Raw genomic sequence first — 16362 nt, 5'->3', positions numbered from 1 at the left:
GTAGCACCACGCTTTGATCTTAAGTCCAAGGAGCTGTTATGCTTTTACGAAAGCTCACACTGTTTTGTCCGTCTGTCTGGATTCAAACAACTGTCATGAGAAACTGCTGAAATATTGAGGGTTTAAGGGAAAATATGTGTTTGAGCTCCAAAGATAAGACAGACGAAAAGTACAGGCTCCAACCCTGAAAAATCCCCTTTTCCCCTTTTCACAGATTTACAGAGACTAGCGAGCGTTAAGAAGTCACTCTTTTCTCTTTGTGCAGTTCCTACGACTGTCTTCGCGATGATCCCTTCGACCACAACTGGCCGTCGCTGCCTCAGCTCCCTGGTTTGCACTACTCCATGAACGAACAGTGCCGCTTTGACTTCGGCGTCGGCTACACAATGTGCACCGCGGTAAGAGATCACCAGAGTCCGTCTGCCACTTTACTAACGGAGCCAGTTTCATAAACACATACTAACATCTACACTCATGAAGCAGATAGAGTCACTTTATCCGCCCAGAAAACATGAAGGTTCTGAGAGACTTTCAGAGCTGAGGTAAACTCATATTGACTTCAGTATGTTGAGTTTATTCAGAAACTGCTGAATTTCACTGTCATATAAACATCTTCATGGACACTCTTGATCTCCAAGGTTTGCCTCATTAACTGAGCTTAGTCCTGACATATATCTCTGATCTGCACTGTAATGAAATGAGACTCACACAAACATAGCGATTCACATTCTTCTGATGTCCTCTGTTTCCTCTCCCGGCCACTGGTGGGATTGACATCTTGCTTAAAAGCAGGTAATTGGTTTTGATAGATATTTCCTTTTTTTTGTGTTATTAATGGTTACTGATTAAAAATATATATAATTTATTATACCACGACAGTTGTCTTGATACCACAGTGCCTTTACATGATCCTCTCACTAGCAGTTTATTGTGAAGACAAAAACATTTAAACAAAAAAGAAAGAAGGAAAGAAAGAGAAAGCCCAGCACACAGCAGAGAAGCTTCACCCCAGTGCAGCATCTTGCCAGGCATCTACCCCACTCACCCTCACCCGCTCCATGAGTGTGAAGCCACTGTGGCACGCTGTTGGGAAGCTATTGCTTGATTGACTAAGGGCTTGTTCACGGGCTGTGCGCACATTGCTAGATTACCCTCTATTCTCTTGTCAAACTCATTCCCCTCAGCTACAAAAGGCGGGGCAGTCAGGAACGCAGGTAAGGTAACCCCATCTCCCTGGAGGACATGTGGCCCGTCATTTCCTTTCTCAGATTTTCTTTACCTATTCGTCCTCAGAAGTTGTAACCGTTTGTAACGTTGTTCCTTACTTTTCTTTGACTGTACTTTGTTTCTCTGTTCTATCCATTGTCATATTTTGGATGTTAGTCTGCAGGATTCTAAAACGCTCCTATATTTTGAGAGAAAGTGGCGATGAAATTCATCAAAACAACGTCAATTTGCTGGTTCACTGGTTCGGTGGCTGAGGTGCAGTCCAGAAGTTGAACAGTACCAAACAGAAAGTCCTGCAAATCTGTGTTAAATCACTGCAGCTTTTGGCAGGAAGAGCCTCATTATATTGGCACTCCCAAGACCTTAAACGAGTGGAAAAGGTTGGAAAGATGTCTTTCCCATCCAAGAGGACTGGGCCTAGCCAGAACAGAGGCCGTTTTTCCATGTTTCACTTCAGCTTTTAGGATCCTCCAGTCTGATGTAACTGGTGATTACCTACCACAGTCTAGCCGTGGATTGTGAGTCGCCCTCTGACCCGTAAAGGTCATGGTGGGTCGGGAAGTCTGTGGAAAGGAGGGAGGAGGGCATGCCCCCTTAGACTCAGGACGTCTGCTCAGCTTGGTGGTATCCTCATCATATCAGACAAGGAGAATTTGGTCCTTGATCTGTGTTCCTCAGCATTTTAGAGGTCACTCAGACCTCACCTTTTGGCTTCTAAACCTTTTGCCCTCTGACCTCTGACCTCCCCTGTGACAAAATTAGGCTACGTCATTAGGAGAGTCTTGTCTCTCTATCATCCATCGGTTGAGTTTGCATGAATGGCTGTGTGTTTCTCGGTGGAGCGTAGTGTGCAGTGCACTGTGTCAGTACCAGGTTGGTGTTACTGTCGGGTTCAGTGCTGTTGTGGCTATCGTTATCGTTCTATTTCTCGACCCATCTATACTTTTGTTTCCTTTATTCAGTGTTCACTCTCATCCCAGCTTCTTGGTGGTTGACCTGTTAGTGAACGTCGGCCTCGCGGCGTCCGGGTTGTAAGAGGGTGTCCGTCTCTGTGTCCCACAGTATCGCACATTTGACCCATGTAAACAGCTGTGGTGTAGCCACCCTGACAATCCATTCTTCTGCAAGACCAAGAAAGGGCCGCCCATTGATGGAACCATGTGTGGTAATGGGAAGGTATTTACATACACACACACACACACACACACACACACACACACCATGTACAAGGGAAGAACTATTTTTTCTTGCATTGGAGGAAGAGCTTGGCCTTACCTGGTTGCTCTCTTGCAGCATTGCTTTAGAGGACACTGCATCTGGTTGACTCCAGACCTCATAAAGCAAGATGGAAACTGGGGTTCATGGAGTGAGTTTGGCCAGTGTTCCCGCACCTGTGGTGGAGGAGTACAGTTTCGCACCCGTGACTGTGACAATCCAAGGTACGGAACGCTCAATCTGCTCATGAGCAAGTTTGAAAGTGTTCAGTTTAAAAGTTATGAAAATGAGTTAAAACGTGAGACTGCCCTCTGTCTGCCCTGTTACCCTCCCAGACCAGCCAACGGAGGCCGGACCTGCGTGGGGGCTACTTACCAATTCCAGATGTGCAACATGAACGAGTGTGAAGACATCTACAGCGATCCACGGGAGGAGCAGTGCCACACCAGGGAGCCGCGCTTCGAACTCCACAGCAACAAGCACCACTTGCTGCCTTATGAACACCCCGACCGTGAGTAGAGCGCTGGAAGGAAAACGCTCCTGAATGTGGTTGAGCTTCAGAGGGTTGTGTTCAGCTGTGGTCTCTGACACCTGGCCGTCCGACTGAGCCTCAGCACAGCTCTGAGGGACGACTACACCCTCCTATAAAAACAAGCCGTCTCTTTGAACGTCTCTTTAAAAACAATCCTCTTTGAACTTGGTGTCTTCTCCACCCTTTCACGATGTCATTTGAACCTCCGTCTTTTCTTCCATCTCCACCACATTCTCAGCATGACGTAAGCATGAAGATTTCAGCTTCATTACAGAAATTTCATGAAGAAGTTTAAAGATGTGTCCGAGTGTGTGTGTGTGTGCACGATGCCATCAGATCCATCATGTCTCTAAGTGGAGGTGTCACTGTCTTCTTGATCCACATTAGATTATCATCCAGCTAAAGAGCAGCCCCGGAGAAAAGCGCTGAGCTGTCTCGGTGTCTGAACGGAGGTCACGCCGCTCAGCGCCGGCTCAGAGAGGCCTCGCTAAATTGTTTTCATCATTCTCATTATTTCTAAATGCCATATTTCTTAGAAAAGCTTTCACAGTCTCAAATTACTTTTGTGTGCGTGTGTGTGTGTGTATGCACTCGCCCGAGTGTGTGTTCGTATGTGAGAGGAACAACGTGAACAGGGAGGTGAAATTGAATTCCATTCATGTTCTGTCATCTTCCAAGTTTCAGACGATCTGAGGAAAACCAGCGGCTGCTCAGAGTGTGAAATTGTTGTATTTGTGTGACAAATTGTTGTTTTATGCCACTATTTGGAGTAAAGAGACATCTAATCTACTCTAATCTGATCTACTCTTGGAAAAGAAACACTGTTAGATGTGACACTGCCGTGGTTAGTTGGAATCTTGTCTCACCTCAGCTTTTGTTTAGTAACGTAAAGAGTTGAAATTCTGTCAATGAAGGAAAACAGTAAACAGCTGATTTTATGAAGAAGAATTTTTGTAGGGGTTTATAAATAATTTGATGGAGAGGACAATCCAAGAGGGGTCCAGACCACATGATTCCCTGCTGTGAATATAACCATGGATTATTATAAATCTAACGCATTGATTAACATCCTTTTCCGCTCTGGAGAGTTTATTACTGTTTACACTGACGTGCAAATTACATTATGACAGCCTGAAAGCACTTTTTTGTTTAGTTTTTTTCCCATATGAAATCAGATGCAAATCTTCTTCAATAAGTTTTTTCATTTTTTAAAACATATGATGAATGCATCTGTTCATTCATCTTGAGGATATCCTACTTTTATGCAAATTACACCAATTATATCAGGCAACCATAAAGAGAACTCTGTAAACAAATCATGAAGTTTGTGATTCTAGAGAGCTGTACTCTTTTCAGCATGTATTGCTGTATATAAAAGAAATGTAAAGTTAGATATGTTTATTCAGAGTTTTTAAAAACAGGATTGCAGCAGCCTTCATCAGTGTTAAAATGTGAATGTTTTTCAATAAGTCCATTATCAAGGGTCAATAAACACCACGAGACTATAATGAACCACAAAAACAAAGCTGCTCATCTAAAATGTGATTCGATCGTCTTCAGACTCTGCAGTCCCGTTACTGTCCTGCACCTGCATGAGACTGTCCTTACCGTGAGCTCGATGTGGCAGGGACACACGCTCCAATAATATGAATCCCTGGCAAAGGAATAAATTGTTTGTGTGCTTTCCTCGTTTATTGTGACAGAAATCAGCTTCTCCACCTAAAACGATTCCGAAGCAGTGTGTCTGCCACCTGTTTATTAGTGTCAGAGCTCTGTAAGACAAGGTCTCTGGATTGCGGCCATCTGTAATAAACGTGATGAAGTGGGAGTGTTCCTTCTCACTGGGATGATCTGCCAGGTTTTGTCTCTGGGGGCTCATAGAGTTGTAGTGTGACTCACTCAGACGAACACAATGAGACGCTGTGTAGCGCTGACTCACGGAGAGCTCATTCAGAATATGAAAAAAAAAAACAAATAATCACGTTAGTTGTAAACATAAGAGCGTCATGACGGATCACGAGTGAGACAGACTGACAGTCGTTGGAAAAAGTTGTGATTTGCTCTCCTGCTTTGTGTTCCAGCTAACAAACGCTGCCACCTGCACTGCCAGTCCAAGGAGACACGAGACGTGTTCTTCATGGAGAGGATGGTCCAGGACGGCACGCGCTGCTCGTACAAGGACCCGCACAGTGTGTGTGTTCGCGGGGAGTGTGCGGTGAGTTTCCGGGCCCGGGAGCCGGACCGGCGGCGTGCGTTCGGACGGACGCGTGGTGAACTCTCCATGCTGTCATTCGCAGAAAGTGGGCTGTGACGGCGTGGTCGACTCCTCGAAGCAGGAGGACAAGTGTGGGGTGTGTGGAGGGGACAACTCCAGCTGCAAAACTTTTAAAGACATCATCTCTCGCAACGCCAAGAAACAAGGTAAACACCTCAACATTTACTGGAACTCTTTTTCAGTGAGATCAGACTTGATTTGGGCCTGTCAGCGAAGTGTCTGTCTGCCATTCTGGTAAACACTGAAGACATTGCTGGCCAGTGTTTGTTCTATGAATATTGAAAGCTTGTTCTGTTTGTCTTGACATGTTTAAATAAACATCGCCCTCTAGAGGAGGATGTGCAAAACTGGCCCGACGCCTCGGCTCGAGCCGTGCTGACATGTTTCCATGTGCGCATTGCCAAGAAGTTACGTCAAACCTCACTTCATGAGCTCATGCTTTTATTGAACTCCTGAAGTCAGGACAAGCCGACATCACAATAGCAAAGTTCCCAGAATCTGATGGTTTTTGTATCAGGGACCAAGACTGTGTGGGGATCTGTGGTTGAAATGAACCAGAGGTCTTTACAGGATTAGATGAGGCTTTTTTTTTTCTTTTTTTTTTTCAGGAAACTGTAAAATGAGCTTTTGGGGGGTTTTTTTTGGCACAACACAACCCAGATGTGTGTTTCATTACAGGTTTCCTCAAAGTTCTTGAAATTCCCAGAGGAGCAAGACACTTACTGATCCAAGAGCTGAAAGCCACCTCACACACTCTGGGTATTTAACTCTGTAACCTTCTTTTGTTAATAACATGTGTGTGTACTTTATCTTGGTATTTATAAGCATGTTTAATCGCTTTCATTGTCCTCTTGTCCGCAGCTGTTAAAAATGTGGCATCAGGACTGTTCTTCCTGAATGGGGAAAACGATTACCCAGAAACCCGTTCAGTCATAGAGAAGGGCGTGGAGTGGGAATATGAGAACGATAACAACAAAGAGACTCTTCAGACCACCGGCCCTCTCAGACACGGAATTCTTATCATGGTACGCTCTCTGATCAGTTTAAAATTTCACTCATACAAGAAGTTTCTAAGTTACACAATAACTTTTTCGTCTGCAATTAGCGTCTCTTGCACTGTAGGCTAAACTTTATGATGATCTGTCCGTTTCCAGATGAAGTTACATGGGGATGAGGACGTGAATTTGTCATACAAGTACATGATGGATATGAACAGCGACTCAGCCATTCTGTACAACATGCTGGTGGAGGACAGCGCCTATGAGTGGGCCCCCAAGAGATGGTCGTACTGCTCCAAGCTTTGTGGTGGAGGTACAGCAAAGCCAGGAGAAGACTATGATGTCTCTGAGATCGCCTGTCTTTCTTTGCGTGCTTATCGTGACGCCTGTTGCTGTTGTAGGGAAACAGTACCTGCGATACGGCTGCAGAAGGAAGGTTGACAGCAAGATGGTTCACAAAAGCTACTGCAACAAATCCAACATAAAGCCAAGAGGAGACACTCGAGACTGCAACCAGAAGCCCTGTCCTCCACCGATGTAAGTGTGGATTTATGAATGCAAATGTTTGCATTCAGATGTCTTTTCTTTTCTCCACTGATGCAGTTCAACTCATTGCTTAAATATTTTGAAAGCCTGCAGATGTTCTGGGTTTTTTTTTTTGTTCCTCCTGTGATATCATCCAGCTGGGTGACCGGCGAGTGGCAGAACTGCAGCAAGCCGTGTGGAAAGACAGGCCTGCAGATCCGCTCGGTCAGCTGCGTCCAGTTTTCAGATGACAATACCACGCGCTCAATCCACAACAAGCACTGCAGCGACGACCGTCCCGAAACACGCAGGCCCTGCAACCGACACTCGTGCCCCACCCAGTGGAGGGTGGGACCATGGTCACAGGTGAAGACTGTATTTCACACTAAAAGAAGATAATGCTTTTGCGTTTAAGTGGAGTGTGTCACAAAAACGTTTGTTCTCTAACGCTTATTGCTTCCGTGTGATTTAATAAGTAAACTCAGTTTTTTGTGCACATGCTTTGTGCTTCCAGTGCTCGGTGACATGTGGTAATGGAACCCAGCAAAGACAGGCACTGTGCCACGCCAGGGACAATACCATCGGCCTGTGTCTGGACAGCAAGCCAGAAACCATCAGGGTTTGTCGCCTGGAACCATGTCCCAGTAAGTGTTGAGCAGGCTTGCCCTCGTAAATAACATTTACATGGACGCACAAATGATTTCACTCGATACATGTAAATGTCAGAACTAAGAAATCTGCAATGATAAAAAGGGAATTTAGGAGTTTTGGAGTAATATCTGACAGGAAACCAGCAGAAGTGTCTTCCTGGAGTTTAACTAGGAGCAAACAAATAAATGTATTCTTGGAGAAGCTGGCAACCAATGTGGAATATATTAACTTTTATGAGCTGTCATTTTTACGAGGCCATTGGAACCAAGAAAATGAAATAATAGTAAAACAGTGGTGTCAAACATCCAGCCCAGGGCCACAGCAGGGCTGCTTTAGGGTCCAATACACCCTGCAGGGTGGTGTTAGAAAAACACAACTCCCTGGATTTCAGTATACACAACTTATATGTCTGGGTAGCCCACAGTGTTTCAACACGATCAACAAACATCACACAAAACTAACCGATCGCAGCACAGTGCTGCAGTGAAAGTGAGCAAACGTTTCGTGAATTAATCTTTTGGCATCAAATCCTTCACTTGAGGGACAAAATAGCAAAGGTTTTCGATGGCCTTTCTGGTTGTCTGTGAAAGATTTTGCAAAAAAAAAAAAAAAATGTATTAATGTAAACAGATTTGAGCACTTTTAGTTTTCAACATGTATGGGTTATGGTGGCATCATTCTACTGGACGAGTCCTGATGTGATCAGGCATTCTTGTACTAAACAAATCCACCAGCCCACCGGCACAGACGGCAAGATAAGAATCACTGAAAGAGTTGTCCCGGTGCCATCCAAACCCATCACTCACTCTCTCCTCTCCGCTCTGCAGAGGGCTCGTCCGACCTCAACAAGAACGGCAACATCCTGATCCACTGGATTCCTCACCCCAAACACGGCTTCCCCAAGATGTCCTCACGTAAACCTTCCCTCTATAGTTCCCAGCCTGGCCTCCACAGCGGCAGCCACAGCTACATGTCTGTCCTCTGCTGGGCCCTGCCCATCTCTGTCCTCCTGTCTCTGCAGGGCCGGCCCCGGCTGGCCCCCTGACCCACCCCTCCCCCACGCCTCGTGCCTGTGCCCACGCCCGTGAGCGAGCGGCAAAAGCTTTCGCTTCTCTTTTGGGGGGGATGTTGTCTCTCTCTCTCTCTCTGTGTCTGAGACGGCTTGGACTGGGGGAGGTCTCTGGCTCCTGTGTGTGCTAGTTGGTTCTCTCTTGCTCTGTCTCTCTCTCTATCTCTCTCTCTCTCCTTTGTGGAGCATTGTGTTGTAACCGCTGGCCAGTCGAATATTCAAAAGATCAACAAAATATTTAAACGTGAAAAGGATTCGAAGTGGCGAAGCAAACAGGTTTTCAACGGCGTCTCTCGAGACGTGTCGAGGAGTCGCTCATGTGCGAGGGGACACCCCCCCCTCAGCATTTGGCGGCCGTGTTTTGCGCGAGCCGGCTGCACGTTGTCATGGGTTACCACTCCTGAGACGCAGCTGCGCTTTTTTCTTTCTGTAGCGCATTGTCAATGTGGGGAGAAACAGATGTGAAAATAAACAGAAAAGGTATATAAATATCTATATAGAAAAAAAAAACATATTTATAAAAAATATGAAAGCTTTATTGTGAATGTGATCTGAGGACATCTTTACTAAAGTGCTCATCTGACATCCTGGTTCCATTCGGGAATGAGAACGGCGTCTCATTCTACGTTCCACTCTCAGATTGACAGGAACTCAGCACAGGAACAGGAAGTGACATGAGTAAACCGTTTGATTTTGGGGGGAGGGAAGTGTGAGGTGAAGAATCTTGAAGTTAAGGTTAATAAAACAAAAAAATTATTAAAAAAAAAAAAACAGGGTAGTCTGACCACTTGAGGTTGCTCCCATTTCACCTCATCATCAGCCATCCTCTTTGACTGTTATACAAAAGTTCAATAAATGCAGCTTATTTGTGCTTGCAGACTTTAAACAAATACATCTATAAATATATTTGTATTTATATATACCTATAAATCTAAATCTATATGAGTAACAATAATATTAATAATGTTTTACCATGAATAAGCTGTAGCTTATTTGCCTAAAACCTTTGGACTGCTATTGATCGCTTAGATCCTTGACTGTTATGTGTATTTTTTTATTGATTTTACATGAATACAGATGAATATTTAATAAAGGTAAAGTGGGGGGAAGGGGTTAGACCTATATTATGCAGGACTTGGTCAGTTAGTTGCCTCTCCATTCTCTCAGATGGATCAGTGGTTTACCGTTGCTTCTTGTTTTCTTTCAGGATTGGATCACGTTTTGTCATGCACATTTGCATCTATCACTCGTGTGTCTGTGTGTGCATGTGTGTGAGTGTGCCGGTGCATCTGTGTGTTCACATATATATGTGTGTGTATGTGTGAAGGGATGTGTGTCTTGCATGTAAGCGTTTGAGTGTGCAGAACAGAAACACCAGTCTTGTTTGTCACAGCGTGTGTGTGTGTGTGTGTGTGTGTGTGTGTGTGTGTGTGTGTGTGTGTGTGTGTGTGTGTGTGTGTGTGTGTGTGTGTGTGTGTGTGTGTGTGTGTGTGTGTGTGTGTGCGCGCGTGCGTGTGCGTGAGCGTGTGCGTGTGTGTGTGCGTCTTCATTTGGGCTTTTACACATTGCTACCAGATACAGAAATACCTCATAAACTTTGATTTGAGAGCGTCTGATGATCTCATTTTCTTTTGATGAACATTAACCACATGAACAATGCCTTATCTTGGATTGAATGTAATGGCATTTATCTGTGAAAGAGATGGCTTTACTCATTCAAAGTTTCACTCAGAATAGAGGCAGCTTCAAACCAACTCAACAAACTCACACCCGCCAACCATCAAACCTACCAAGGTGATGTTGGGCCAACGTCCGACTACTGGGAAGGGTTTACAAAGGGCCTAGGGTATTGACACATATGGCATCTAGAAAAAAAAAGGAGAAAAAAAAAAACACTTCAGACTTGTCATTGTATTGTGATCACATATTTCTGTTGTGACTATGTAGCGAGCTATCCAAGGTTTCCTTCTGCTGGAGTTGGACTGTATGAGACCAAGCCAGACCTAGCAGTGCGATACTGTATATAACATTGGTGTTGACTGTATTTAATAATGTTCATGACTGTTATCTTCTTCTATAATATTCTATACTATGGGTAACTGTTTTGTGGCTTCACTGGCCTGCTGCGTGGGGCTGGCTAACGTTTGGCTAACGTTGAAGAAACATTTCAGATGGACTACGTGCACTGCGTCTATATGCACTTTGATTTATCAGGGAAATTTTATTAATGTTTTGTAAATGTTTCATATGACACTTAATGTGCCATTCCAGTTTTTACATCATCATGGAAATTATGTATTTTATTTAAACAGCAAATATCATTTATGTACTTCATGGGTTTTTTTGTTTGTTTTTTTTTCAATCGATAACAGATTGACTGGTTGATTTCCAAGTAATCAAGTGTTTTACCAAAGTGACTGTGAACTTGTAACTTTCGATACAGTTGAATTATTTTTCTTAAGAAAAAAAAAATATCTATATATTGAGCAGGGGGAGGGGGGCGTACATCTCATTGTTTCAGTTCTTGTCATTCTCAACAGCAAAGTTGTATCAATAAAAATGTTTTAAAAAGTGTGATATTTCTCTTACCAGGAATGTTCACCGGTTAGATTCTCGGTGAGAGAAAAGGTGAAAATGTCAGATGTGTTTATTTTCACTGGCATGGGACAAGAAAAGGGTACAAGTCAAGTGGTAGAGTTTCAGTCCGTCACTGAAATATGATGGATGCTTGAAGCAACACAACCCAAGAACTTGATGAAGACAAAATTAGAATTTTCAAATGAAGCGTTTCAACCTTTGCTACACAAGACTGGCGACCCTTCTTTTTCCATTTCAGTTTGCTCTGGACTAATCTCATGACTGCTCTTGATGTTTGGGTTTTTCGCTCCTTTCCTGCATCCTCTGCTTATGGTCTGGCTTTACTACTGAACTTTGCACGGTGTGAAACAAACACAACCACACTCACACATACACACAAGCATGTCATCTGTGTATAAGTAACACGAACACAAACGTTAATGCTTACTGAATAGTAATAATTATATTTCCCAGCACACACACACACACACATCTTCACTGTCACTACTCCTGGCTGTGCGAAGTCTCAGCTCTCTGTTCTCTCCTTCACAGGCCAGCGTTGTCATGGAGACCGGTCTGTGTTATGTCGCATGGATGTTGTGAAGCGCTACTGCTCTCTGCCGGAGTACCAGCGCATATGCTGCAAGTCCTGCAGCAATGTCACCATTGCAGAACCCATACCCAAGCCAACCTCCAGCTCTCCGTCTGTAACGTCAGTCAAGCCCACGCTCAGAGCTCCTCCACCCGCCAGCATCCTCACCGCCCTCCCACCCACCAAGCCTGCCATCCCCACCACGTCGCCTTCCCACATCGGTTTCTGGTCCACAACTCATCCTGTTGCCTCTCCGGTCTCAACCCCTCATTCCATTTCAACGCCGCTCACTACCTCAGGGACATCAACCATCGACCCGCCAGCATCCACCAGAGCTTCTGTCCTCCCCGCCACTTCTTCCATGGCAGTCGCCCTTGTCTCCACAACTTCCCCCAGTGTTGGTAATCGTCCCATGCCTCTGCCTGCTCCAGATGTAGAAAAAAGCACAGATCTACAGGTGGAGAGCACTGAAAGAATTCTGACAACATCTGTTATTGTAACTAGCACAGACGTTGCTGCAACAACCAATTCACCAAAGACAAGTCCAGCGGAAAATACGACAAAAGCAGACGTCCTGATAAAATCAAAGCCTAAAAAGAATAGTCTGCCAAAGAAAACACAGAAAAAGGTTGATCTGCCAAAGATTAATCCAAAAAAGAATACAGCACTGGACAGGACGCCAGGAAAAAATATTACAGCAAAAATAAATCCCAAAAAGAAAACTAGCTCTGTGCCAAAAAAGGCTACGTTACCAAACACCCAAACGCCCAAAAAAGGTCCCCCAGCAAAGTCTACACCTAAAAAGACTGCTTCTCCAAAGACAACACCAAAAAAGACTAATCCTGTAAAGGCTACTCCAAAAAAGACAACTGTAGAAAAGACTACTCCAAAAAAGACAATTGTAGAAAAGACTACTCCCAAAAAGACAACTGTGGAAAAGACTACTCCAAAAAAGACAATTGTAGAAAAGACTACTCCCAAAAAGACAACTGTAGAAAAGACTACTCCCAAAAAGACAACTGTAGAAAAGACTACTCCAAAAAAGACAACTGTGGAAAAGACTACAAAGACTACTCCCAAAAAGACAGCTGTGGAAAAGACTACTCCCAAAAAGACAACTGTAGAAAAGACTACTCCAAAAAAGACAATTGTAGAAAAGACTACTCCCAAAAAGACAACTGTGGAAAAGACTACTCCAAAAAAGTCTACTGCAGCAAAGACTATTTCAAAAAAGACATCTCAAGCAAAGGTTAATTCTAAAAAGGCTCCTCCTGTAAAGAGCCTTCCAGAAAACATAAATAAACCTTCTTCTGAAAAGAAGGTTCCACCAAAGACCAAAGTCATGAAGCAACCTCAGCCAAAGAAAAATGTCCCGAAAACCCCCCAGCACAAAAGTGTTTTAGATCCACAGGTCAAAGTCACCGAGAAAGAAGGAAATGCTAAAAAGACTATATCTAAAAAGAAAACACCCAAAATTCCTAGTTATTCCACTACATCTGTCACATCCTATACAGACTCACAGCCTTCAACAGAGCATGTTTCCTCCACTACATCCTCCACCATCAGTCCTTATGCTACAAAAGTGAGCTTTCCAGAGTCAGAAACCGATGTGAAGTACGTAAGAAACAGTACAGTGGTGACAGAGGAGACTCCGCTGTGGTACGAGGTTAGCTCAGACCCTGGAGTGACGACACCCAGCACCGTCTCTGACCCCGTTACGCCCTCTGAGAGCGTTGTTATTGAGGACGCTACAGTGTCCAGTGGAACGATGCCGTACAGCGACGTCTCCATGACTAGCGGTGGGGATGTCACAGTATCCAGCGGGACGATTCTCAGCGGTGATGACATTACTGTGTCCTACAGCAACGTGGGATTGGTCAGTGACACCATGGTCTTGGACGATGGCCTCACCATGGTGATACCCACCATTAGTGAAGACGACTTCACACAGCTGGCCACCTCACCCTGGCTGGATCTATCCGAGTACATCCCTGTGAACATCCCCGCTCCCACGTCCACCGCAGACCCCTCTACCCCCCACCCCCCACCCAGCACAATCACTCCTCCAACTGCCAAACCACCAGTCGCCACCACCACCACCGCTGCTGCGATCTTAGATCCTCAACGGAGCACCGAAGAGGACAGAGAGAACAACTCCGTCGACATCGTACCCAGCCGGATCGGCGGCGCGGACGCCGACGTCTCACTGAACAACCTGATCCCAAAGCGGCGGGTCAATCTCAGAGAAAGAACCAAGAACAAACGCATTCAGGAGCTTCTAGAGGAAAAGCGAAACTTTCTGCTCAGGATGAAGAGAGGCCACTCAGCACAATAGAACAAGCCTTCTCCTTTTTCTCTTATAGAGACGAACATTTTTCTCTCCATTCCGCCTGCTGTCGTGCTTTCTGTCAAGCTTTTTCACAAACACAGAAAACTCTCCACCATATCACAATCAGGACCACTGCAGGGTGGGATCATCTTGATCAATTGTTTGAACAGTTGTTTCAAATGAAAGGAAACCCTTGAGAGTACAAACTGTTGCAGATTTGGAGCAAACCGACTCCTCTGTGTAAACACAATAATGACAAACAGATGGATGAAGAGTGAACATCCAGGCCTGTTCAAAGTCCTGATTTTATCCCCCTGAACCACCTGCAGTCTTGTTTGGGGATTAGGTGATGATGCATGTAAGTGATAATGTAGTTTGTAAAATGGTAATTTCCCTTCTGGTGCTTATGGGGCAACAGAATTGCCTCCTCGATTCCAGATCTCCATTTCATGTTTTGCCAGAGCCCAGGACTGCAGCTTCCCCAGACAGATAGGATTACTGCTCTGTCTCCTGATAACTGTTGATCAAATTAAAGTGGTTCTTTAAGTGGCTAACGCTCTCAATACATTGTACATACATAATGTATATTAGTGGCTATTTTGAGGCCTGAAAGCAATGTGCCAAAGCCAGACAATCACAAAGTAAAATTTAAATTTATTGCAGTGCGAAAGTTTACACTGGTTGAATTGTGCTGCTTTTCTCCAAAGCAAGGACTTTCCAAAGGGTTTTCTTATCTCTCAGGAAGTTAAAAAAACAGTATAAAGTCTGCAGAGGGACATTGCTTGGCTTTGCTTTATTTTTGTTTTCCTGTTTTCACGGTCAGTCAAATATGGTGCTCTTTCTTTTTCTCAGTGTTGCTAACAGCAATGTCCCTCATGCATTCGTTTAAGAAGAAAAAAGATTAAAAAAAAATAAATAAATAAATGAATAAACCAGCCTGTGTATATTAATTGTATCCAAACCAAAGCTTTAAGGGCCAGTTTATTTTCTTTCTTTTTTAAAAGTTTTTTTTTTGTACATCTCTAACTTGCAGCACCTGCAAGAGCACGTATTTCTGTACAATATCTGTACATATGAAATAGAAGTTAATGTTTAATATTTATTAAAGTTCAAGTGCCTTTGATATTTTGCAATTTGTGTTGTGTGAATCTTATTATTGTGACTCTTCTTCTAGACTTCAGGTTCTGTGTCTTCGTCACGCTGCTTAAATCAATAATTTCTGCTGTAATATGTGGCACAGCGAAGGAGACGTTAGATCTGTTCACTGTTTGCGCCGTTTATGCCTCAAACCAGCATGAGTGATGCCTTCCTGAGAAAATCAGGCTTTCATCGTGCCGTTATCACTTTGTTGTGCAATTTTCAACTCTTCAGACTGAGACGGCGAAGGAGTTCAGCTGTGCTGGAGCAGCAGTCCTCGGGACTTCACAAAATATCTGGAGCCGATCATCTTTATTAGCAGTGACAGTGAGAGTTCACGGCAGGGAGTGACGTCGCAACGGATGCTTTCAACAGATAGTTATAAATAGTAAGAAGTCTTTCTGTGAGGACTGCTTACAGTTTCTCCAGAAGCGTGTTGCTCGTAAATATTTAAAGGGTAAACGTCCTTTAGTGCGCACGCTGAAGGATGCAGCTCAGTGCTGCTGCAGTGGACCGTGACGCTGCAGCGCTCCAGGTTTAGACGACTGACATGGCAGTCAGACCGTTTCAGTCAAACTTAGAAAGGTGCAGATCGCTGTGGAAATGCATCCAGACAGGTCAGCAGGGTCAACCGAAGGAGGAGAAGATCCTACAAACATAAGATCAGTTTGCAGGTTTCTTGTGTTCTTTATAATTTATTTTCAGACGTTTAAATATTTTTTCCTTTTTACAAGTAATATGCATGTTCTTCCAGTGTGTTTGCGAGCTTTCTCCACGTACTCCAGTTCCCTCCCGCATTCAAAAGCTTGTATTTGAGGTTAACCAGCGTCTATAAAGTGGCCATAGGTATGAATATGAGTGTGAGTGTGTATTTTCTTCTCTGTTAGCCCTGTGATGGACCGATGGCCCGATTAGGGCAAAAATTGCATAAACTCACAGTGAAGTACAGTCTGCAGCAGGTCTGTCAAACTGTTTGGCTCATGTGAGAACCAGACCAGTGAAATGAGGGCATAATACACGAAAAATACACTTTTTGAAAAATGTTTGATGAACAGACTCAAAATTCTGCAACAGCCTATTGCTTCTCAAATCAAAGGTTTTCTGCAGCCTCCAGCACGCCTGCTTCCACAATCCCACCCTCTGTATGACTTTCTAACGCTATTTTTTTTATCATTTCCTTGAGGTTGCTGTGCAGCAGTACCAGATCTGTGGGTTGGAGCATTGCTGCCCCCTGC

At 44.2% G+C, this 16362-nt stretch overlaps 1 protein-coding gene across 2 annotated transcripts in view; it reads left to right on the top strand.

The window, feature by feature from the left end:
- The window catches only part of LOC115398022 (A disintegrin and metalloproteinase with thrombospondin motifs 2-like), a 116694-nt gene extending 101581 nt beyond the window's left edge, over positions 1-15113 (top strand). The window contains exons 9-22 of one of the 2 annotated variants that reach the window (XM_030104637.1): positions 266-398; positions 2290-2403; positions 2521-2666; positions 2778-2953; positions 5056-5189; positions 5272-5395; positions 5928-6008; positions 6111-6274; positions 6404-6560; positions 6649-6784; positions 6931-7138; positions 7287-7416; positions 8251-8337; positions 11622-15113. In XM_030104637.1, the coding sequence (XP_029960497.1) occupies positions 266-398; positions 2290-2403; positions 2521-2666; positions 2778-2953; positions 5056-5189; positions 5272-5395; positions 5928-6008; positions 6111-6274; positions 6404-6560; positions 6649-6784; positions 6931-7138; positions 7287-7416; positions 8251-8337; positions 11622-13996 (4165 nt within the window). In that variant the 3' untranslated portion in view covers positions 13997-15113. Of the gene's footprint in view, positions 1-265; positions 399-1184; positions 1215-2289; positions 2404-2520; positions 2667-2777; positions 2954-5055; positions 5190-5271; positions 5396-5927; positions 6009-6110; positions 6275-6403; positions 6561-6648; positions 6785-6930; positions 7139-7286; positions 7417-8250; positions 8469-11621 lie in introns of those variants that run through there. The other variant, XM_030104645.1, reaches the window with a different exon arrangement.
- Positions 15114-16362: the final 1249 nt, after the last annotated feature.

The sequence above is a fragment of the Salarias fasciatus genome, chromosome 2, assembly GCF_902148845.1.
Source record: "Salarias fasciatus chromosome 2, fSalaFa1.1, whole genome shotgun sequence".
NCBI lineage: Eukaryota > Metazoa > Chordata > Actinopteri > Blenniiformes > Blenniidae > Salarias > Salarias fasciatus.
This window is presented reverse-complemented; position numbering and strand designations above follow the sequence as displayed.